General features: G+C 42.9%; 1 protein-coding gene across 1 annotated transcript in view; it reads right to left on the reverse strand.

The window, feature by feature from the left end:
* Nucleotides 1-24,635, reverse strand: part of LOC126282372 (head-specific guanylate cyclase-like) — a gene marked incomplete at its 5' end in the record, with an annotated part of 445,895 nt that overhangs the window by 29,264 nt on the left and 391,996 nt on the right. Inside the window, one exon of the mRNA XM_049982030.1 lies at nt 9,818-9,956. Within this exon, the coding sequence (XP_049837987.1) occupies nt 9,818-9,956 (139 nt within the window). The remainder of the gene's footprint in view (nt 1-9,817; nt 9,957-24,635) is intronic.

Below are 24,635 nucleotides of genomic sequence, written 5' to 3' on the forward strand. Positions count from 1 at the left end.
AAGTAGACCTCTTGGCAACATAGACTTGTAATAGATGTCATAGGATACAAGTTTGTGTTGACAAGAGACTTTACCTGTGGGCATTTACTTCTGAGTAATAATTCTGAAGTACGACACATGTAATCTGGCGCTATATAAAGCCATGGCTTTCAATAGTTCTTGTTTTATCGATTTTGTTTATGGCAAGAGCCGCTAGGCTTCATCTAATCTGTTGTGCCAGCATGTTTTATAAGGACACTACTCCTGAAGAAGATATTTTTGCAAATCTTGAAACCATGGTCAAGCGCTAAAAAAATTTTATTTGCAAATGGTTTGTTGATTTCTCACTCTGTTCAGATTCACACAGCTGCTGTTTCGCAGCTGTGTTCAAGATTTGGAAAGTCTGTAAGCGTTTGGGTGCCGCCGTGTTAAAAATAGGACGTGCATACATATGACACACCTAGCCAGCTGCGGTGCACCACGGGCTGTTGACAACATTCGTAAATCACAGCTGCGGGGGCATATAAGGGCAAATGCATATGCAGCTGTTGAGCCACTGAACCAAGAGGCTCCAACAATGTCTTCTCAACGGCTGCTCAGCTACACTTCTGGACATGGACCTCTTGCAGCAAAAACCTGGTTCGTGCACCCGAGGTGACCACTGCTCATCGGCGACCACCGCTGGAATTTGCACGCCAGTACCGCAGTTGAACGGCCACTGAGTGGCGACACGTGGTCTCTTCCGACGAATCACGTTTTATGCTCCATTAGACTGTGGGAAGGATGTAGGCCTGAGGAGAGAGCGTTACTGTCTGGGAAACATTTAAGTGGATTTCCCTGGTTGAGCTCGTCGTTCTGGAAGGCATAGTGGATGAGCACTCTTCATCTACTCTTGGGGCTATGTCCACCCCTACATGCACTGTTTTTCCCCGGCACGATGGCATCTACCAGCAGGACACCGTAACGTGTCACAAGCTCCCAGTGTACGTCCTTGGTCAGAAGAGAGCACGGATGAGTTTACCGTAAGCTCCCGGCCACCAGAGTCTTTGGATTTAAATCCAATAGAGAATCCGTGGGACCGACTCGGTCGGGCTGTTTGTGCTGTGGACCCTCAACCGCGAATGCTAAAATGTTGAAATGTGTGTGAAATCTTATGGTACTTAACTGCTAAGGTCATCAGTCCCTAACTTTACACACTACTTAACCTAAATTATCCTAAGGACAAACACACACACAGATGCCCGAGGGAGGACTCGAACCTCCGACGGGACCAGCCGCACAGTCCATGACTGCGGGACCCTAGACCGCTCGGCTAATCCCGCGTGGCGCGTGAATCCTAGCGCTGCTGGCCGCGGCAGTGGACTCGCCATGGATCCTCGTCCCTATTGGTTAGTTCCAGAACCACCCTTATTCTCTTCCTGCAAGATCCCGTGGCAAATGCTGGTTATTGAGGATTTGACAGGTGATCACAATAATGTGACTGGACCGCGTGTATTGTGAATTACTCCTAACATGATCCGTAGATAATAACCTGCGTACCACTTTTCGACTGTGTTATTCGCTGCATTACGTTTCTCAGAATCAGAAAATCACATCTTGAGATACTTGTGTAGGTGCTACTGAATGTCGACCTAACAGAAGTGACCACTATCTCAATAAAATACAAAAGATAGCATCTTTGCATATTACTATTCGTAACTAGTGGGTACCTTGAACCAATGTCGACTACCAGTACAAAAAGGAAGAAAAAAAATGGTTAGTAGTGCTACCATAATGCCGTCCTCATAAGTTCAGCTTTCTTGAGAGCGTTATAACTAACGGATTCTTTATTCATCCAAGTGTTCAACGCAGGAGCGTGAAAATCACTGTACTACATAATATCGCCATAAGTAACGCAACTGATGAGGTAATGTCTTGGACATAAAACATTAATTGGAAGCCTGAAATCAACGAAAAAGAGACAGTGCAGACTGTCATAAAATAAAACAGGTAATCGTCATACTGTCAAGAATCGTCTTTCCAGAGATGTTCCATACAGTCGAGAAGGGGAGATAAGCAGTGAAAATGTCATTTGAGAAAGGAAAAACGGTTGATGATCAAACCAAGACCTAAATATAAGGCAATAATTTCATGATACATTTGGGATGGATTATCTTTACCGAAAGCTTAAGCGGCACATGAGAATTGGTGCTCGCAATGAATATTTATGACCGGGCTGTTTACATGGTTAATGTACGATATTTTTTTTCCAGTCACATTGGCGGGCCATTCTTACGCAATCAGTGTGCGAGTGTAACTTCGTCAGTGACTTGTACGATCCACATATGAATCACTAGGCTCTTAAAATTCCACAAGCAACCTGCGTCAGCCATTTTCATGCACAGTGGGGCGCCGGCCCACGGAGCTGGTTAATGTGACGGCCCACAGAGGAGCTGTCCGCGCGCCCACACAGGAGGGGCTGGGACGAGGTGAGAAAGAAGTCCCTCGTGGCGGCGGCCAGCATAAGAAATGAGCGCCTCGGCGCGCCCTCATCAGCATGAAATTCGCAGCCCTCTGCCACCACACAACGCAGACAAATGGGGCTGCGAGCAGCAGCTTCGTCTGCTTCTAGCTCAGAGGCGCCCCGCGTGTACAATGGGGAGCCGGGGCTAATGTCATAAACATTTGACCAAGATGAAAATTTAAGCACGGGTACCATTTTACAACTTGAAGAACTCGCTGATAAACTGCTTGCCAATGCTGAAACATAATTCCATTTTCCACCTTGGCAGTGTAACGTCAGTATTCAGAGGTATGACAGAAACGATTATTCGAAGCATAAAAGTGTAGTAAACGTGAGCTCAAAATGCTTTATCTTAAGAGCTATGAGCACTTCTTCATCTTCAGTACTGTGAAACAAATCTCTCCACAAGCCCTTTGCTTTCCATATTTTGAGTGTAGTAAGGTCCAGAAAGATGAAAACCAGCTCTAGTAAAATTGGCTACGAAGTCTGTCGCGATGTATTTCTTGAATAAAAATCTCTCGGTGTACATGCCACTTCAATTCAGGATAAAACACCAAGCTTTCGATCACTACTCCCATGGTCGTCGTCAGGGCTAAAATTGACTGTCGTAAAGTAGTTTTTTTCCTTTATTGTGATTTTATTCCCCTGCCCTGTATGGGCATGGAAGGGCTGTCAGCTGCCCAATCCGCTGCTCTGCTCTTCAGCTGTGTGACATGACAACTAAAATATGAATAAAATGTTACATACATGAGGCGATAGAAAAGGGGAATATGCAACAGAGTAAGGGGAGAAAAGGTAAAAATAGACTGACGTGGATACGTTCACGGGAGACAGTTTAAAAAAAGTCACCAGAAAGCTATAAAACACAGTCAGCGATTCTTAATACACAGGGAAGACACTGAATTGACATGCACAGGTTAAAAGTCGGCCTCAGGATTAAAATCACTCCAGAGCAGCACATTTAAAACCCACTAGGAGCACACACGACGAAGAATATAACTGCCTGGTGGGACCTGCCAAGGGAAAGGCCAGAGAGGATGGGAAAGGAGGGGACAGCAAGGGGCAGCAGGGGAAGGGGCGGGATGAAGAGAGTAGGGGCGTCAGCAGGTACACGGAGAGGCAGGAGAAACGTGGGGTGGGAGATGAAGAGGGAACACGGGGCAGGAGGGAGTGCAGAGACACTGAAAGGGGGCATAAGAGATGGAGAGGGAGTACGAGGGGGAAGCCGCTCAGGAGGAGGGAGAGGGAGGATATGGAGCCTTGAGAAGGAGGTAGAAAGATGGGGTTAGAGCTGGTAGGAAGGGTAGATGTCAGGGAGAAACTAATCATCCGGGAGGGGTATATGGTGGAAGTTGTGTTGGGAAAGGAGATGGAGAGAGGGTGGGACACAACGGCGAAGGCGCGGCAACTGGTTGGGGGTGGAGAGGAAGGGAGACAGCAGAGGGTGCGGGGGATCAAGGCGGCGGACAAAATATAGTGTGCGGATGTGTTCAAGGAATAGCAGAAGGTGGGGGAAGGGGATGACGTCATAGAGGAAGCGCATGGGGGATGGAAGGTGGATGCAGAAGGCGAGGCAGAGTGCATGGCGTTCGAGGATTTGGAGGGCTGTATAGAACTGGGGAGGGCAGAAATCCAAGCTAAGCTGGCATAACAAAGTATGGGGCGGATCAAGGATTTGTAGGTGTGAAGGATTGTGGAAGGTTGCAGACCCTAAGTCGTCGTAAACTAGCGAGGCTCCCACTTTTATACGCAGAGAACGGCTTCTGATTGGCTGGAGTACATCATAGCAAGGCGATATGGCGCGTAGTGAAGTGGTGCCCTCTACTTACATAGATGTAGTTTCTATCCAGAGTTGCTTGCAGCGCCATCCCTTGAATAAGAAGGTAAAATGGGGGTAGTTATCCTCTGCGATTTTTCTTTATCCATTGCAATCTCCCAGGTGTTGCTACGTGCATAGCCGTCGTATCAGTTAAAGTTATTATCCCTAAGTCTAATTTCGACAGCTTCCTCTAGTAAAATTGCATAGCTCAATAGCTATCAGCACTTCTTCAGTAGAAGAAGGTATGCATATTAGAGCCCATGTTTAATTCATATTTTCTGTTAGCTTGATCCTTAGTACCAGCTCCCAATATATGGAAGCAAAGAGCATGTGGTGGAAGATATCTGTTTCACAGTATCAAAGACGAAGAAATGCTGATGGCTCATAACCGTAGAACACTAAAGACGGGGGGGGGGGGGGGGGGGGGGAGGATGTTACAATGCTACTAAACCACAGTAAAATTTTACTACTGAAATTTCATTTAGACGAAATCATAATTTAAAGGCTATCTATTAGGTGATAACAGTTATTAGAGCGCCAGTGATAAGTTAGGTACCAAAGTAAGTACAAAATTTCCTATTTTATACCACACTACTGTCGTAAATGTTACGGGTATTTAGTAATCTAGGGTAAAGACACGTATTTTGGAGCCCATTTCGGTAGACTTGTGTTCGAGTGATCGTTCTCGACATTTTCTTAAGCATTAACCAACTTCTGAGACACCGTGTATAACTGATGTCGTAGTAAACTCGAATGAAAGAAACCTTCCATATTCCTCAACAAAAGATATAACTAGACACTGTGTTCCTGACACGTGCAAATATGTTGGGGTACCGGTGATATTTTTACTATGTCTTTGGACTGCCGTTTACTTTGGCCTGGACAGTGTCAAATCAACCTCTCGAGAGCAGTGTCTGTCTCAGATAGCGCGAGCTTTCATATTTACATACGTATGCCACTAAGGCAGCATTGTTGTTTCAATCGGTGGTGAGTAGGGAACGTTAGTCTCGTTCGAGTCAACTGTGGCAGCAGTTGTACAGTTTTGCAGAAAATATCTAGCTGTAATAAAAATCGTGACATTGGGAACAACTTTTGTTCGGAACAATATATTCGCTGGCGCTTCCCGGGGACATTAGACTTCCTCTAGTACCCATACACGCACTCTGCAAGCGAAAGTAACGTGCGCTGGTGGAAGGGACCCTGTACCACAACTAATCATTTCTTTTCCTGTTCCACTCTAAGGCAGGAAACGTTTTAAGAAGATAAACTCAATATGTTGTGACGTCGGCAAATGTTCGTCACAGACAAGGTACCGCCAGGAATGCCGTAGCGAAGTGTGACGGGACCACAGTTGTTTTCTCTATACGTACTCCTAAATGAAATGGTGGACTGAGTGAGCAGCAATCTACTACTCTTTGCCGAGGATAATGTGGTGTACGTGAAAAAGTCGTCTTTTAGTGACTCTAGCAGCGTACAGGATGACTTCGACAATATTTGCAAATGGCTTGATGAATGGCAGCTAGCTCTATACCTAAAAAGGAAACGCAAAATATCACAGATGAGTAGGGAAACAAACCTAAAATGCTCGAATACAGCGGAAGTAGGACGCTGCCTGACACAGTCACGCCGATTAAATATCTATAAGTAATGCTGAAGAGCGATATGAAACAGAACGAGAGTCTAATGACTAGTAGGGAAGGCGAATGGTGGACTTCGATTTATTGGGAGAATTTTAGATAAGTGTGGCTCATCTGTACAGGATACCGCATAGAGGACTCTAGAGTGACCAATTCTTGAGTACTGCTTGGAATCTGCACCAGATTAAATTAAAGGAAGACGTTAAAGCAATTCGGAGGCGAGCTGCTAGATTTTGTACTTGAAAGGTTCAAACAACACACAAGTATTAGGGGGATCCTTCGTGAGCTCAAATGGGAATCCATGGAGAGGAGGCGACAATCCTTTCGAGGAACCCATTGAGAAAATTTAGAAATGTGGCATTTGAAACTGACTAGAGAACGATTCTGCTGCTGCTAACGTACATTTCATGTAAGGAAAATAACTGTAAGAGGCATTTGTGCTCATATAGATGCACATAGAGAGTCGTCTTTCCCTGGCACGGGACGATGAGATTTCACCGAACCATCAGGGTCAACTACCCGTGTTTGCTGCATACTACCTACACAAGTAAACTCATAGGGGGATTTTCAACAAAAATGAGTATTTCTCAGGACAAACTAATTTTAGAAACGATATGAAATGGAACGAGGGTCTAAGGACTGTAGTTCCGGAGGCAAATGGTGGACTTCGATTTGTTGCCAGAATTTTACATTATCGAGTGAGCGATGTACAGAACACTAGGCTCTTCACATCGCGTCCAGTGACGCCATTGGCGGAACATGAAATGGGGTTGGTCGGGTTCGATTGGCCCTTTCAGGGCCAGAACGCGGAACTCAACCCCGTTTGATACAGGGTAGATGACTCGATTTTAGACTACATACAAAGCATATGCACCCAGAAGAGTGGCTATACCTATTGCACCTTATGGGCGTAACTGATAAAAAACAAGCCCGGCATTGTTGGGAAGAGATAGTGAACATTTTCTCTCCAATAAAATGTTACCCATGATGTGATTTTTCACCCCTGCACGGCTGATACAAGTCTTTGAACATCCTGTATATTAATTAACATACACTAAGAGATCAAAAGTAGCAAGACTCGTGGCTGATAATTATTTACTAGTTCGGGGCGCTCTCCATCGGTAACAATGGATTCAATGTGGTTCCGTCCCACCCTTAGCCTTGATCGCACTTTCCACTCTCTCGGGCATACGTTCAAACATTTGCTGGAGGGTTTCATGGCTAATGGCAGCCCATTCTTCACGGAGCGCTGCACTGAGGAGAGCTATCGATGTCGGTCGGTGAGGCCTGGCACGAAATATAGAATTTGGAATTCTTGAACGAATCTTATTGGTGAAACAGATTCACATTGTGAGCCAAGCAGAAGCATATGCATCGAAGACAGCGTCTCTGTCCCTGGCTGGAGAGGTCAGACATGTACAAAGAGAGTAGTTCTGCTGAGGGTGGAAAGGGAGTGTTAGGTTCTAATGGTTGGTATCATTTTTGTTTATCTGGATTGCTAGAATATATTTATTATGAGTGGCTAAATGTAGAGTGTTGTTAAGTTATTGGAGATGCGCTGCGTCACACTGCTAATGTTCCTAGAGAAGTCAGTAGCACGAGACATAAATTAACAAACGCCGTCTGGATTACAACTTACTATCAACGACAGTCGGTTTCAATCTGCGGCGCACATCATCTTCAGATCTATGTTGGAACAAAAAGACAACAACAGTACAATAATGTTGGAAAGTGCAGTTTGTCAATGTTGTTGAAACTAACATAAAAAACAAAGTTGTGAAGTGGATAAAAAAAAAATTCGTGTGGTCACGTGACATGTGCGTAAGCCATGGCTGAGTGTATTAAAACAGTGTAAACCCATTTCTCCATACATAATTCAATAAAAGAAATTAATAATATTTCAGACTTCGAGCATGAACGATGCGCTAAACAATTTTTTTTCTTAAAGTAAGATGGTTCAAAAGGCTCTGAGCACTATGGGACTTAACATCAATGGTCATCAGTCCCCTAAAACTTAGAACTACTTAAACCTAACTAACCTAAGGACAGCACACAACACCCAGTCATCACGAGGCAGAGAAAACCCCTGATCCCGCCGGGAATCGAACCCGGGAACACGGGCGCGGGAAGCGAGAACGCTACCGCACGATCACGGGGTGGGGACTTTAAATTAAGAAATCAGTGCAAAATTACCGGGCGTATCTGAAACTTCATTCAATTTGCATTCATTTCAATGAATAAATGAATCAATACAGAAGATTCTTATTGCAAGTTCAAAAAAGGTAAAAAGGGCTCTAGTAAGAAATAACCATAACTACGTAAGTGAAGTAAATTTTCGCATGAATGTTGCGTTATTTAATAGAAGGTAAAGAACCATGTTGTAAACTAAGTGAATGCCGCTGGGCATAGTATATTTCAGTTCCTACTTACGTACTTAAAGAACCAAAACCAGTGTAAAATAACTAAATACATCTGAGACTTTAAGACATTGCCTTCGTTTTAATGAACAAGAGAAATACGAGAAAGACTCTTATTCTTAGGTACAATGTGTGTGTGTGTGTGTGTGTGTGTGTGTGTGTGTGTGTGTGTATGTGTGTGTGTGCGTGGAGGGCGGGGCGGGGGACAGAAAAGTACTCTACTAGCGAAATAGCGATAACAGCGGTGATGTAGTATGTTTAAGGATAAAACATGCGTTACACAAGACGCTAAGAACACATATTACAAACATATCGAAGGCACGCTGTGTGCTGCTTCTATTTTAATGTTAATGATCAACGGATCATGCTTTAACTTACAAAATTAACGCGCATAAGTCCCCGAAGTGGGGTCAAATCGAAAGACTTGTGAACGGTCTACCCGATGTGATGCCCTAGTCACACGACATTTACATTTAACGCAGGTATGGTCATTTAGTAAGTAGGCTCTTTTCCTTTCGCCCTTTCCCTGTTTACCTTACAATAAGAGTTTGTTTTGTTTTGTTTTGGGGAATATGAGTTTGTAGTTTTGTAGGTAGACTCATGGCTTTCCCCGTCCCCTTTCCTATCTTACAGTAATTCTTCTAAGCATTTCCATTCTTCTGCATTAAAGGTAAGGCAGTTTCTTAAACCTCAGATATTTTCGGTAAGTTTGTGCAATTTTTTTAAAAATATGTAAACAAGAACGAAAATACACAACGCGCAGTTTATCTACTATTGTGTAAAGTGTCGCTGCTGCTAAAATGTGGTACATTAATATGTCCTTTAAATATCAATTTTATTATTTTTTTTATTTCACTATATATGTGTGTGTGTGTGTGTCTCACAGTCATTTTAATGTACTCACCGATGAGTTAGGATGAAGTGACGTGACTATACGAAATTTTTTTATGCACCATACCCTTTTTTTTCTAATAAATTCACAGAAATTTGCCAAACTGTACTTTGGTAGTACCAGGTATATGTGAGTTCAGGATATTTTTTTCGATATTTCTGACAGTCAGACAAGAGTTCACAACAGCACACTTCTGTAAAATCCTTGTTGTTGTTTTCTTTTTGTTCCACCGCAGACCTGAAGATAAACTCCACCGCAGATTCATACCCGTTGGCAGTAAATGAAAAGCTTCAAACCAGACTGTGATAGGTAAATGGTCACAGTTCATAACACATGGCAGCAATTATTGTGTGTTAGATTAGTTAGGATACCTGAACTTCAGCAGAAATAGCGAGGATAATGATAGCGAGTGACCATCCGAGTTCCCCTACTACTGTAATGCGGTTACAACGTTGCATAGACTAACACAGCACGTGTGGCCGCTGTAGGCAAGAGATCAGAGGGAATATTGTCTCCGCTGTTGGTCATGTGTGTGAAGGCTGGTACAGAGAGGTAATGCAGAACGCTCACCCAGCCAGAGGCGGCGGGCTATGTGCGGAGGGAAGATGAGGTGCAGCAAGCTGACATTCTTCTCTCGCTCCTTGTCCACAGCCAGGTTCGCCTCCTCGATGCTGCTCTTCAGCTTGTCCATGCGCCGGCGCAGTCCGTCCTGCAACACACACACAACCAATTATGCTCTGGTCCAACAACCGACAAAAGGAAAATCATACGCTTACGGAGAGAAAAGGTTTACAGATGTCGCCATAATAAATAGTACACTTTATGCGTCAAGTATCGATTCTGGCCTCGTCCTGTTCTCTGTGGTGAATACCAGAGACAGTTTATCAGGCAACGGGGTACGATGTGTCTATCCAAGCGATAATGCGCCGGTCCTTCTTAAGGGTACTTGGAATGTACTTTGACGATATCCTTAAATTTGGCTACTTGGATTCCCTACTTTCAGAAACCATTCTAGCAATGGACTGAACTAAAATCCTTTCTGCCTGTTGTTTGATAAATACTATTTATGAACTAACTGGTTAAAATTTTGTAACATTTTTCATATTTTCGAAGTAATTCTAGGTACACTTGACAATATGATTTTATTTTAGTTAATGTACTCTCTATATTTGTATTGCTACTCCCTCAGCACTTGAACAGTCTGTTCCCAGTGGCTGTCGAGCTTTAGGGGATGATACTACTCCATATGTAAATTTTCTGAAACCGTTTTCGAATTGTCTAAACTTACATAATACATGTATTTTTTATATCAGTGGTAGACAGCCTTCACGTACATCATGTTACTCTCTTGATCATTTACACTGACATCATTCTTTTCTCCCTTCTAGACTTCTTAGTGCGCATTTCTGCTGCATACTGTGCCTTCATTGCTCATGTTGAACTAGTGACAATTTTATCCCAGCTGTACTGGTCAAAGCGAGGCAGCCGATATTTATTTAGATTTATTTAATAAAATGACAGTGGTGAGGATTAATCTTGGAGCTCCAATAAACGTTTCTGAGTAATGTTGCATAGCTACATGTCACACAATTGTCTCTTACGCCGCACATCGCAGGTGGTGGGAATAGCAGTTGGCGTGAGCCAGATATAAGGTGCGTTCCACATCAAGCGTTTCTTATGCAGTGAACAATAAAATCGAAAACTGTGGGCCACGTGCATTGAGCGATACTGCAGTAAATAACAGTTAGTGATATTTTGCTTACAATATGTCATTTTCTTGTATGGGACACGATTGTATTGGTCCATCCAGTATACGGAAGACAACAATCTGAAATAAGTGGAAGTAGTAAACTCATTTTATTTAGTTACTAGTTGAGTATTCGGCGTTCCCCGGGCACGTATTTATTCCAGTTTTCATCTACTGCTTCCCCTTGTCTCTGTCCATTTCCAGCATACCCTTCATCTGTTCTCCTTCTCCACCTCCCATACTCTGTCTCCTGCCCCCCCCCCCCCCCCCCCTCATCCAGTCCATCCTGCTCTCTCTGCCCATCTTCTCGTTCCCTCATGTCTTGTAGATTACGTGTTGTACAATGATATAATTTTCTAGGTACACCCAGTTGTATAAGCGAATTCTGCGTGCAAAATGTGTCATGATTACAGTTGAAACTAAACACGTAATAAAGTAAAACATCATGCTTCATTTGGCAGTTTTACTGCTTCAGGAGCAAAAATGACGTAAGCGACACTTTATATTTTCGTCATTAAGTGAGGGTCGTCAGCGAGGAAAACTGTGTAAAGATTTGAAATTATGTGCAAAATGTTTGGGGGTAGGAAATCCTTGCTGTATTCAACGTAAGAATACCCATGCCTTATTGATGCAGTATGTGAGAGCACTTAGTGATTTGCTACGAACATTACACATTATTTGGTAACTTTATGACACTTTTACCGACTAACAACCACCACAAGTTTATGAAAGGAAAATTGTTTACCGATTAGAAATTTTTTCTGTTCATGCAATAAATCTGCTACATCATGCTTGACGTTGAAATCTATTACTTCCTTCCTACTAACTCTATTAGCAACACATTTCCCACATTGTATCCACATATCGATGACAGTCATTGAAAATCTCGTAACTGTATTTTGTTAAATTTTACAGAAGAAGCAAAATCGGTTTCTAAAAAATATATAAAGTGATGCAGATTATGTTGCTGCATGTATAACTGCATAGTGGGAGTCTAGGTATCCACAGATTACAGAAATCATTGTACTTTGGAATCTCTCTTTGACAATGGATTTACTGGTTACTGACCGCGGCTCCCCCTGTCGTAGGTTGGAGTCCTCCCCTCGGAATGGGTGTTGTCCTTAGCTTAAGTTACTTTAAGTTAGATTAAGTAGTGTGTAAGCCTAGAGACCGATGACCTCAGCAATTTGCTACCATAGGAACTTCCCACAAATTTCCAAAATATTACTAGTTACTGGAATCAAGAAGTATTTGCAAACAGATGGAGATAAGAGGTTTTCATTTCCTACCATTGATATAAGACTGTATCTCCAAAAATATATCGTTGTACGAGACATAGTCCAGGAAGTGTGATGACAAATACAGAGATGCACGAAAAACTTCGGCATGATGCAAATTGTTTTACCACAAAATCTATTCTCAAATAATTTCTCTGAAAGTATTCACATACATCGCCAAATGTGCTTACTTAAAAAAAAATGGTTCAAATGGTTCTCAGCACAATGGGACTTAACATCTGAGGTCATCAGTCCCCTAGAATTTAGAACTACTTAAACCTTAACTAACCAAAGGACATCACACAGATCCATGCCCGAGGCAGGATTCGAAGCTGCGACTGTAGCAGCAGCGCGGTTCCTGAATGATGCGCCTAGAACCGCTAGGTCACAACGGCCGGCGCTTACTTAAATACGGGCCTATCTTATAACGCGTAATCCAGGAGATAGTACATCGATTACTGAGGTGCGCGAAAAACAGAAGGCATCATGTGTGACGTCTTTGCTTGTTTACTACTAACTTTTCTCGCAACACAAGTGGCATTCATACAAGCCGCTAAATTTTACACAGTTAAATCACTGTACGACACATAGGTAAGACACACAAGAGATTAGAAGTCATAAAATGTGAGATGCATGAAAAACTGCTGCACCATCGATGATGTGTTTATTTATCACTTCTTTACAAAGATCTCTAATAACGATACATTATGCCGGCAGTAGCTACTGCAAACTTCTGCCATTGCGTGACGTATAGTTAAGGAAAAATGACGTCATAAACATTGAGATGTGTGAAAATGAAAGAACCGGGCAAAATTCACTAGAGATACGGGAGAAATATGAGTACGTGTGAAATATGTTAAATATGTGCGAAACGTAGTTTATATTTGCGTATGTGTGTAAAGCCACAGGTATAAAGCTCATCCTAAACACTTGGAACAATTTCAATAAATTTTGTACACATGTTCGTTACAATCTGGAAAAAAATACTGTGGGGGTAAGAACCACCAACCTCCTATTGGTGTGAGTGTGTGTGTGAGTGGGGGGGGGGGGGGGGGTGAGAATATGAAGAAAGAATGGGGGGAGAGGTTATGGACAGACAAAGAATGAGAAAGAGGAGATGGACCAAGATATGGGGGAGGAGGAGCTACACAGGGAGAGAGGAGGGTAAAAGGGACAGAAAGAGGGATGAGGAGAAGAGTGTAGAGAAAGGAAACTGGAGAACATAGACACAAATTGGGTAGGTGGAAGAGATGGGCAGGGAGAGGCAGGAGGAGGTGATAGAAGGAGAGCGGTTGAGGAGATGATCGAAACATGGGGTAGGAGGAAGAAATGGGCCAAAGAGCAAGGGAAGAGGAGGGCTTGAACAGACAGACAGGAGAGGAGTTGGTTAGGGAAAAGTACAGTAGGAAACAGAGAGGAGGGAGGTGGAATTGAACAACGTGAGGGGGAGAAAGAGATGGATAGGAAGAGTGGAAGAAGGAGTTTGGCAGAGAGAGGGGTGGAGGGAGTGTATGAAAAGAGAGGAGAAGAGGATTGAATAAAGAGAGGTGATGCAGGAAATGGAATTAGTGAGGATAAAAGGGCATGGACAGAGGGGAAAGGATGAACAGAAGAGAGGATTGAGAATATGGACAGGCAGAAGGGGTACAAGCAGATGGACAGAGGGAGAGAGAGTGGGGGAGGGGGTAGGAGGAGATGGACAAAGACAGGGGAAGGACTGACAGATAGTTGCGCCTGGAGGAGGGGAATAGAGAGAGAGGGTGGAGGACAGATATAAAGGCCGGAGGGGGGGGGGAGATAGATGAGAAGATAATTGCGTAGGCTTCCGCGGCCAGAGTAAGTTGACATACAAGTTTTCTGAGTATGGTACCGCGTCATAATGTAAAAAACTACCGCTGCTGAAGAAAAACGAACGTTTCGGCCACGCTTGCAGCGGCCTTCTTCTGGGTCGAATGGTGCGTTCTAGCTATGCAGTGTGCTTTATATTTTGTTATTACTGTTCACTGCGCATGCCATTACGTCGTTATTTTAAAAAGGTAGTTGGTTTCATTGGTAAGGAGAGGGAACTTTATATTAATAGGTTAGTGCGGTGGACGGAGAACGTAACCTCTGTTGTCTATTGGCTCTTGTGTGATGTGCCATGATTGGTGGTCATCGTCGAATGAGAAGTTGGTTGCTGTTTTCTAACTGCTGGACGTCAGCCGCGAGGCGGCAGTTACTCGTCGGTGGTGCTCGTGCCTCGTGTTGACTGTGCGGTTTGTTGGGCTCTGGTTGCTGGCAGCCAAGATGGGGCAAACCTGAGTCAATCCTGCTTGCTCATGTTATTAGAGTGTTTAAGTATTTCGATGGCCTCTCTGATATTGCGTTTCGTCATAACCTACTGCTTGGATAACACACAGGCTTCGCTGATTTTTTATTTCTTTTCCGCAGTCTTGCTGATGTTCTGCCACTGCACTTTTGTTCTATTGGTGCAAGCAAATAGAGCGCTCATGTTCCCGAATGCGCGTTGCTATTGGTCTGCCAGTCTCGCCGACGTGTCCCACCCCACATTCTCATGCCATCTTGTACACGCCTGCTGTGTGTAATGCATCCACCTCGTCCTTAGTGGAGCCAAGCATATCCAGGATCCTGTGACCACTATAGAAGACAGGCTGCACCTGATCCCGGTGACGGTTTTTGCCTATTCGATCAGTAAAATTCACATCAAGTAAGAGCACTGTAGGCTGCAGATTGTCTATTTCTTGCTTGTGTTCGTCGACAAGGCTGTGTGGATCGACTTATGGCTGTAGCCATTGGCTAGAAACGTTGTGCGTAGTCTTTTAAGCTCAGGTGTGATGTTTTGAGCACCACTTAGGCGCTGCGTACGGAATTCCAAAGAACTGATGACCGAGTACTTTTGCGCTAGGTGGTGGTAGAATTGGGCGTTCAGATACCTGTCTGTACGTGTAGGCTTGCGATATACTCTGTTCCCCACCGTGGCCTGCGTTTTCCTGTTTACTTCGACATCTAGAAATGGAATTGCACCATTCTTTTCTACTTCCAGCGTGAACTGTATCTTCCCGCGCATGTTGTTCAAATATTCGTGAAACGTGTGTAGCTCCGTTTCACCATGAGGCCATATAGCCAACGTGTCGTCCACACATATTAACCAACAACGTGGGCGTAAAGGAGCTGAACCATGGGCCTTTGCTTCAAAGGCTTCCATGAATATGTCGGCTGCCAACAGAGATAGGGGAGACCCCATTGCTACGCCGTCTGTCTGCTCGTACTATTTTCCTTACAATTTGAAGTACGTTGAAGTGAGGCACAACTCAACCAGGTCGCATATGTCTGTCGGGCCATGTTCCTGAAGGATGCGGATAGTTTCATCTACTGGAACGTTCCTAAATACTGACTTCACGTCAAAGCTGACCATGACGTCCGTAGGTAAAACTGTTTCTCCCTTTAGGCGTTCTATAAAGTGCACCGAGTTCTTCACATACGAGTCCGTCATGCCAACTAGACGGTTTAATTTGCAGGCTAGATACTTTGTCAAATTGTAAGTAGGCGAATTGACCCTATTCACTATTGGCCTCAAAGGATAGCTTTCCTTATGTATAATTGGAACACCGTACATTCTAGGAGACACTGGTACTCTGAGAATACATACTTGGCTGTGCCAGCATCAGTTCTTGAGTCCTTAATCGCCGCCTCCGTCTTTCGAATTATCTTCGCCGTAGAGTCCGCCCGTAGTTCTTTGTACATGGGATCATGCTTCGTACTGCAAGGTGGCTAAGATGGCAGTAGCATTGCCTTCGTCTGCTGTTAATATCACAATTTCGTCGTTGTTTTTCAGTTCCTTGATAGCTGCCCATTCCTCTCGGTTAAGGTTGTGTTTCGGTGGCTTGGCACGTAGTAGAACTCGAACGGTTTCCTATCTAATTTGCTCAGCTTCTATCGCAGATGTGTGCCGGATTGCTGTTTCCACGGATTCGATAATTTCTTCCGTGGGAATCTTCTCAGGTGTGACGGCAAAGTTTAGCCCTTAAGCTAGTGTTTCTGTGCCTGCGTTGCTGATGGGCTGAGGTGAAAGGTTCACCACTGTTTGAGATGTATCCAGTCGAGGCGTAGTGTTCCGTGTCGTCTTTGCTAGCAGCTCAAATTTCTTCTTCTGGCGAATGTCGGTGGTTTAAATAGTTGCTTACGCTTGCAGCTGAGTGATTCTGTCAACGTTATTCCAGCCGGTAGGCGATAACGTAGATGATAGCAGATGTATTTACAGAAACTGTTTGTTGTTGAAGTCAAGTTCTCTCCTAGCCTCTCGAATACGCTCATTCCGCCTACTTGAAACTTCCTGGCAGATTTAAACTGTGTGCCGAATCGAGACTCGAACTCTTGCCGGCGAAATACATTGGTCCTAAGTTCGAGTCTTGGTCCGGCGCACAGTTTTAATCTGACAGTTTCATATCAGGGCACACTCCGCTGCAGAGTGAAAATCTCATTCTGGAAGCAGCCAACTTCACATTCGACGGTGACCACCAATCATGGCAAATAACACAAGAGCCAATAGACAACAGAGTTTACGTTCTCCCTCCACCCTAATAACCTATTAAAACAAAGTTCCCTCTCCTTCTTCCCTAAGTGACCAATGAAACTAACTTCCTTTTTTAAATTATGACGTAATGGCCTACGCAGTGAACACTAACAACAAAATACAAATGACACTGCATAGCTAGAGCGCACCATTCGACACAGAAGAAGGCCGCTGCAACCGTGGCCGAAACGTTGGATTTTCACCAGCAGCAATAATTTTTTACTTTGTGACGCGGTTCCATACCCAGAAAACTTTATGTCGAGATGAGAAGATGTACAGAGAATGTTGGAATGAGGAGATGGACTAATAGAAGACTGACGTAATTACACACCTTGGCAATGCCCTGTGCTAATAACAATTAACGAAACACGAAACAAAGCATTCGAATAAATGTATTTCTTAGAAAACTTATCAGCTGCTGCAAGTAATTATTGTACGGAATAGAAGTGAGCCACAAGGAAACATTTGATCTTGCCTTGGAACGCTTATTGTTTTTCACTTAATTTTTTTTTCCAGAACTGAAAGAGGCCTATTGAAAATAGATCGTGCGTTTTGTTTAATACTTAAGGAAGCGTTAAGCAAATGTGTGTATCGCTTTTCCACCTAGTTTCACTGCACGAATGTTCCAGTTACATCTCAATGAGTCATTATCGAAAGCAACAAAACCCCTGAGTAGAATATGTGTACGGGGACAGTTGAGTTCAATCTGCAAGATATCTAAAGAGCAGCCTAACCAAGTTCGCGAACTGATACTGCTGATCTGTCTGAGCGCCCGTTTGATAGCCGAGAATATTCTCGATGAGTTCGTAGTCGCCAAAAATATAACACCATGCGAAACGATACAGTAAAAGTAGACACAGTAAAGGACTCTTCGTGTTACAGTGTCAAGAGACTGTGGTCAACTTCACTGCCCTATTAGCTACACTATTTATATTACGTTCCACGTGTTTCACAATAGCACTTCTATTATGTCTCCTGTTTCGTTTCAAATCACTGATTAATATCAAGACCAGCTACGGAACCATAACCTAATCCTTGCGAGTCTCCTCCTTGCATTGCAAAATGTTTCAAATGTGTCTGAGCGCTATGAGACTTAACTTCTGAGGTCATCAGTCCCCTAGAACTTAGAACTACTTAAACCTAACATCCATGCCCGAGGCAGGATCCCAACCTGCGACTGTAGCAGTCGCGCGGTTCCAGATTGTAGCGCCTAGAACCGCTTGGCCACTCCGACCGGCCTTACATTGCACCATGCTGATTTAAATGTCTTCCTTGTTTGAAAATATTGGTGGACAGCTTTTTGCTTCTCTACTATCCAGATAATCAAGACAACCATTGCAAAATTTTCCGGTCCCATAATGTTCCTACACATGTGAAAGTGTTGAAGTGTTTAATGATCCACTGCCAGAGTATTTTCTACTGGTAGCTCCGATATCTTGAATGTCCCCAGGATCTCTTATCTTTTCAGGTCTAGAGGCGTTGCCGATGTTCCGGTACCCTTTAGCAGCTCAGTGACGTAACACCTCCTTAGAGCTTTAGCAAGCTGGTATACTGTATGACATACCAAGAGAGCAATTTTCGTACTTTTATGGTAAGAACTGAGCGGTTGGTGATTGTTTAAGAATGAGTAAAAATAATCGTTAACGAAAGACACTTTGGTCTGGGATCTCGTCAATTTTTTGGTGGCGTGAGAATGGAAATGGAAGGGATACAGCGATGTAAAGTACAGTCTTAGGCTCTAGCAGCCATCCAATCAATGGAATGGTAAGAATTTGAACCATAAGGATTAAAAGAGAGTGTCCGAAGGCGGCATCAGCCCAGCAGTTTCGATAAGAAACCTACAGAGGTAGGAAATAACAAAATTCTGGTGAGAAAGTTATTAAAGTTACAACCTAAATATTTCATTCTAAGACGTAACGCGTAAGGTATTAATATCACAGTTTTTTACTGCTACCAATGGAGACATTCGGAACGGGTGGGCAGTGAAACATATAAGCGATCAGGGTGGACTATAAACGGGAGTGGAGAACCCGCAAGATGAATGGATAGAAAAAAAAGAAGTTGACTACAGGATTCATAAATTAAGGAGACACCAAGGTGATGACCAAGTGGAGCCGTCTATGGAATGTCCCGGAGCAGCGTAGGGAAACACCACGTAATGTAGGAACGGAGACTGGAAAGACATTCCTCCCGAAATCGAAACCAACATCTTAAGAACTGACAATCTAATTCAGTAGGAAGAGTTTTCAAAAATAAGTGAGCTGTCATGCATATCGTGCTTTCATTGTATAGAATCCTCAGGTAGGCTATACTGTAAATATATTGCCAAAGTACATACAGAGAAACCAGTCTAGTTTAAGTACCAGAAATATCTAAAGCAATAGTCCAAAACAGTACCACAATTAAAATTACATCATATTCAATTGGCAAAGAAAAGTTTTCAGTAAGCTTTGAATGATGCAAAAAAGAAATTACAAAATGCGAAAGACTGATGCAGTTAAATGTATCCCAAAATACAGTTAACGTATACGATACTCTCACTCACAGCCATGCTAATTCTTGGGAGTACGAATGGGAACAGTATTTACAAATCATGCCTTTGAACTGAGTCTCATGAGATAGAGATGAAATTAGAAAGTATATCTTAGCGGCTAATGCAAAATGAAAACAGCTCTCGCGAAACAGTTGGCATGAAAGTTACATTTGTTTGTTGAATAAATGTATCTGCAGCCGAGATTACATCAGTTTACAACCTTTCCCTTAAATACCATTGTACCATTTGAATAGATAGCTCCTGTTTTTTCAAGTGATGAAGATGGGAGGAGTTTCAAACAATTTAACCTTTTTTTAACTTTTTTTCTAGTACATACAGTTTCTTTATGTTGAGCGTCGTTTCACTGCTTCAAAGCTGCCAGTACAAACACCGATTTAGCGGAAAAGCGAGTGTGTTAAACTTCACACGCTGCTGTTCTGGTATAGGGCGAGACCTCACCTTTCCCTTTTCGAAAATAAATGCGAAGCTCGTGTTTATTCACTTTCTCTTGCGAACAAATATGCTTTTCTATAATCGAATCGAGAGTGTAGGGAGAGAGTTTAAATTTATATTCTTTTATTGATACTCGTTCATCTGCGTTCAACCTATACACCGCCGATGAATGTTAAGTAAGTGATATTCTACCAAATATTACACCTTCTTTATTCTTTGTTATCGAATCTTATGGATAACTACTATTTTTATTTTTATTGTTATGCTGGTGAATTTCTCGGGATTACCACTTCCTCGTTAAGTGTATATTCGCAAGGTGCCTGGAATTTTATTTTCCTATCATCAATCATTCTGACTTGTTTGGTGCGGCCACCTCTCAGTGCCAGAGTAGCGCTACTATACAGCATCCTCACTTCTTCCGCAACTTAGAAATTCCTCCATCTAATAAAAGCTGATGTTTCATATCACTAAACTTTTTATTTTGTAAGAAAACCCTATCCTCCTATGCAGGACTGCTAGTCCTATCTAACTCAGTTATGCTTCTGATGTAACAGAATTAATTTTTTGTACTACTAAGCCGGTATTGTGATCTTAAATTTGCCACTAATCTCGTTTCTGCTACTCCTCGTTACTTTGGGATCCGTTTACTTTAATCTTAATCTACAGCCCTATGTTCGTGTTGCTGTTTATTCCATTAGAGCCGATTTCTGAGAGCTAATCCAATTCTTGATATATACCAAGAAAATATATACGTTGAGAATGTGGGTTTCGCGGGAGGCGTGTCAGAGATAAATACCTGCTGTCGCGCTATCCTCTGTGTCATCGGTGGCTCAATTGGATAGAGCGTCTGCCATGTAAGCAGGAGATCCCGGGTTGAAGTCCCGGTCGGGGCACACATTCATTTATCCCCGTTGACGTAAGTCAATTCCTGTAAGCAGGTAAGGGTGTTAATTTCATTTCATTGTAGTTCAAATACTTGATGCCTTATTTCATTTCCATCACTTTGGCGTAAGAGATGAACAGTGGCGACGAGAGATTGCATTAATTTCTTACGCCTTTCTGAATCCGAGCACTCTCTTCGTATTCTATTCTCATTCCCCTCTGTTGGTGCTTCTGTGTGCTGTAAATTTACCGTCTATTCCCACAGCTGCCCACGCTCAGTAGAAGTGCGGTCGGTGGCAGCTTGTCGTAGCTTGCGCGGCTTCCCCCGTCTGAGGTTACAGTCCTCCCTCGGGCTTGTGTGTGTGTGTGTGTGTGTGTGTGTGTGTGTGTGTGTGTGTGTGTGTGTGTGTGTGTGTGTGCGTTGTTGTTGCTGTTAGCGTGAGTTAGTTAGATTAAGTAGTGTGTAAGCTTAGTGACCGGTGACCTCAGCAGTTTCGTCCCGTAAGATCTTACCACAAATTTCCTAAGATTTTCCCACAACTTACTCCTAATTATTTCAGCATTCCGAATGCTATTTCTAGGTCCACAAATCCTATGAAAGTATGTTTTATTTTCTTAAATCGTCTTCCGTTGTTCAGCGCAACGTCAGAACGACGTCTCTGGCGTCATGATTCTCCTCAAGGTAAAATTTGTCGTCACTTACAACAGTTCAATTTTCTTTTCCAATCTTCTGTATCGTACCACGCCAGCAACTCGGATCAGATAAATCTCGTTACACTCCGCTTTTGCTGTTTTCGGGATCGTTTACATCACGTCGTTTTACAATTCGATCATCTGTCTGCAGCGACATGAATTCCACACACGTACTTGAACAATCATTTAAATATCAAACCTGGACATACCTGTCGGAAGAAATTTATCGACCACATCAGTCCTAGATTTTAGAAATTCTGAAAGAATGTTATATATCCCTCCAGCATTGGTTCAAATAGTTCGAATGGCTCTGAGCACTGTGGGACTTTACATATATGGTCATCACTCCCCTGGAACTTAAACCTAACTAACCTAAGGACAGCACACAGCAACCAGTCATCACGAGACAGAGAAAATCCCTGACCCCGCCGGGAATCGAACCCGGGAACCCTGGCGTGGGAAGCAAGAACGCTACCACACGACCACGAGCTGCGGACCCTCCAGCCTTCATTGATCACATTTTTACTAGGACTGTAACACACGTAGTCTAATACTGTATCCCCCATGTCTTCTAAGTGCACTCCCATTTCACCATTTATCAAACCATCAGATAATTGTCTCCTCTCAGAGACGTTCAGAGATTTCTTTCCGCCTATCTGCTCTCTGCCCTGCTTTTAATAATACAAATATTTTTGTGAAGTTCGATGTCGTAATTCTTTCTTATCGAAAACTATTTTGACGTTTCTATATGCTGTGCCGACAGTGCAGCATACAATTTGTTCTAAGATGTACAGAGTTTCGACAGTAACGCAATGGAAAATATCACACTCGGCAAAAGTGATAAGTGCTTGTTTCTTCTGGATCTGTTGAATACTCTCGTACTGGGTGACTACAACCTGAAGAATGATTATAAGGAATGATTTTGTTGCAAATAAACATCAAGTTAATATCAGTTACATTACACTTTCAAGTACTATGTGAAAACAGTTTTTGTTTACACAACTTTTAGATATAAATACTCGAAACATATATCTACCTGAAAAAGTAAAATATTTCTCTGTGCACGTTTACGTATTTGTGTCTTACTTACGGCGAATCTTGAATAATTACGTTTTCTTGAACATCTCACAAAAATTGACGTTGATATTTTTTTGATCACGAACACGCGTGTGCGCGTGTGTGTGTCTGTGTGTGTGTGTGTGTGTGTGTGTGTGTGTGTGTGTGTGTGTGTGTGTGTGTGTGTGCGTGTGTGTATGTTTGTGTGTGTACACAACTGAGAGGCATATCGATGTCTTACCCAAATATCTTTGAACATGATGCCAATATAGGTGAAACTTACGCTATGTCCTAGAAAACAAACCATATATTTGGATTTGGCACGAACTCAATTACACTTGCGTTATTTCATCAATATATTGAGATTCACTTCAGTAGCCACTAAAATATTACGCTGTGATTTTCTGCCACTATTTAATAGTACCTCATTTTAATACTACTTTGTGATTGGCTGGACGTTGCAGTGGAGAGTGGAAAGCGAAAGGTGGGGCCAAGCTGATAGTATGCTTTTTCTCCTTTCTCTGTATACAGGAGAACTGAAGGTCATTCTCGTTCGGTTCAACGATGTCCCTGTTGATCGTTTCAGTGATCAAGGTGTGGGGAGGCATGTTGTTGCATAAGCGTTCTGACTTCCAAATTTCTGAACATGATACATTCACCCGTCACCGTTATTGCGACACTGTCCTCATTCCATTCCGCCCTGAATGCCATTTTATGGATGACTATGCGTGACCACATCTACCAGCGCACTTGGAGAAGCTCTTGGAATGAGAGGATACTCGCTGAGTAGACTGACCTGTCCCCACCCTCGACTGATCGAGCACATTCTTGGATGCGTTGGTTAGACTTACTTCAGCAAGTCAACAACCAGCACCGACCAGCCACCAGTTGTCAAATGCACTGGTGGACGTGTGAAACGTCCTATCAGTAGACGTCCCTATCGACACCGTGGCCAGAGTGGGAGCACTTTGCACAGCATTCATTGCTGTCCGTGGTAATTGCAGACTCTATTAATAACGATGTCCTAACTTTTATAATGTCCAGCGGCAATCATATATTGGGGTGACTTCGGTGTAATTATAGTACTTGAACAGCAGTGTCATTTCTGTTCGACGCATTGCGTATGTTTTTTTTTTCAGTTACCTTCTGTAGTACATTGTAGCAGTTATTTCTGTGTACGATTCAAGTTTCATGGAGCTGTGTCTCATGGCAGTGGCATGTAATTCTAAAGCTACCTTCGTTCTTAAGGTTTACACACATGTGTGCGTGCACACGAGGAATAATCAGAGAGGAAATCTCAATACTTATTTTAGATAAAGAAACTTTCTGAATAAATGCTTATTTATTGAATAATATAATGACGTAGGAGAAGTGTATAAAACAAAGAATGTAAGATTTGAAAATGATTGAATAACAACACTCTAACGACACAGGACATGCGATTATCCGTCCTGACGGAAGAGGAAACAGAATTAATCATAACGTTAATAACTTACTTAACAACGTCTCTTAAAGCATCTATCATCCTGTTCCTTTCTCTTATTAATATTTGCCACTTATTTCTTTCCTGCTTTTTTGTGCAGAACCTCATTTTTTTATATACCAGTCACCTGAATTTCAGTCCACCTCCTCTGCTGAGTTCAGTTACGCTTGGAGCGCCGAGCGGGAAGTTTCTGTTTATCTAACTTGCCGCAGCGTCGCTAGTTGGCTTGGGACACAATTGCTTTTAAAGCTGATTTGTTCTACTCCGCTTATTTTGTCGCGGACGAGTACGTGTACTAAATGAAATTGAAGGATCCTCTTCCACGTTGAATGATTTCTGTCGCGACATGATTTTCAAGATCTTTTAAAGCATCGCGATAATTCTCACTTTCATATGCTGAAATTGACAATACCATTTTTCGAGTGATCAACCTCCCGCCGGACGTAGATGACAAATTTATAAAGGACATATTCCTCAAAAGTCTCATGGTCTGGATGGATTCACAACGAATTTTACTTGATTTTTGGTCTGTGTTGGGTGCTACGATTACGATCCGGAACGCCCTGAAATGTCTACCCCTGACAGCTTTTTGCCCAATTACTTTATCAAGCTTTGATTATAAGTCTGTGGCAAGGTCAGTTACCAATAGAATGGGGACGATAGTTGCAAAACATCACAGCTGCGTGTACCT

This window comes from Schistocerca gregaria, chromosome 7, assembly GCF_023897955.1.
Source record: "Schistocerca gregaria isolate iqSchGreg1 chromosome 7, iqSchGreg1.2, whole genome shotgun sequence".
In the NCBI taxonomy this organism is placed as follows: Eukaryota; Metazoa; Arthropoda; class Insecta; order Orthoptera; family Acrididae; genus Schistocerca; species Schistocerca gregaria.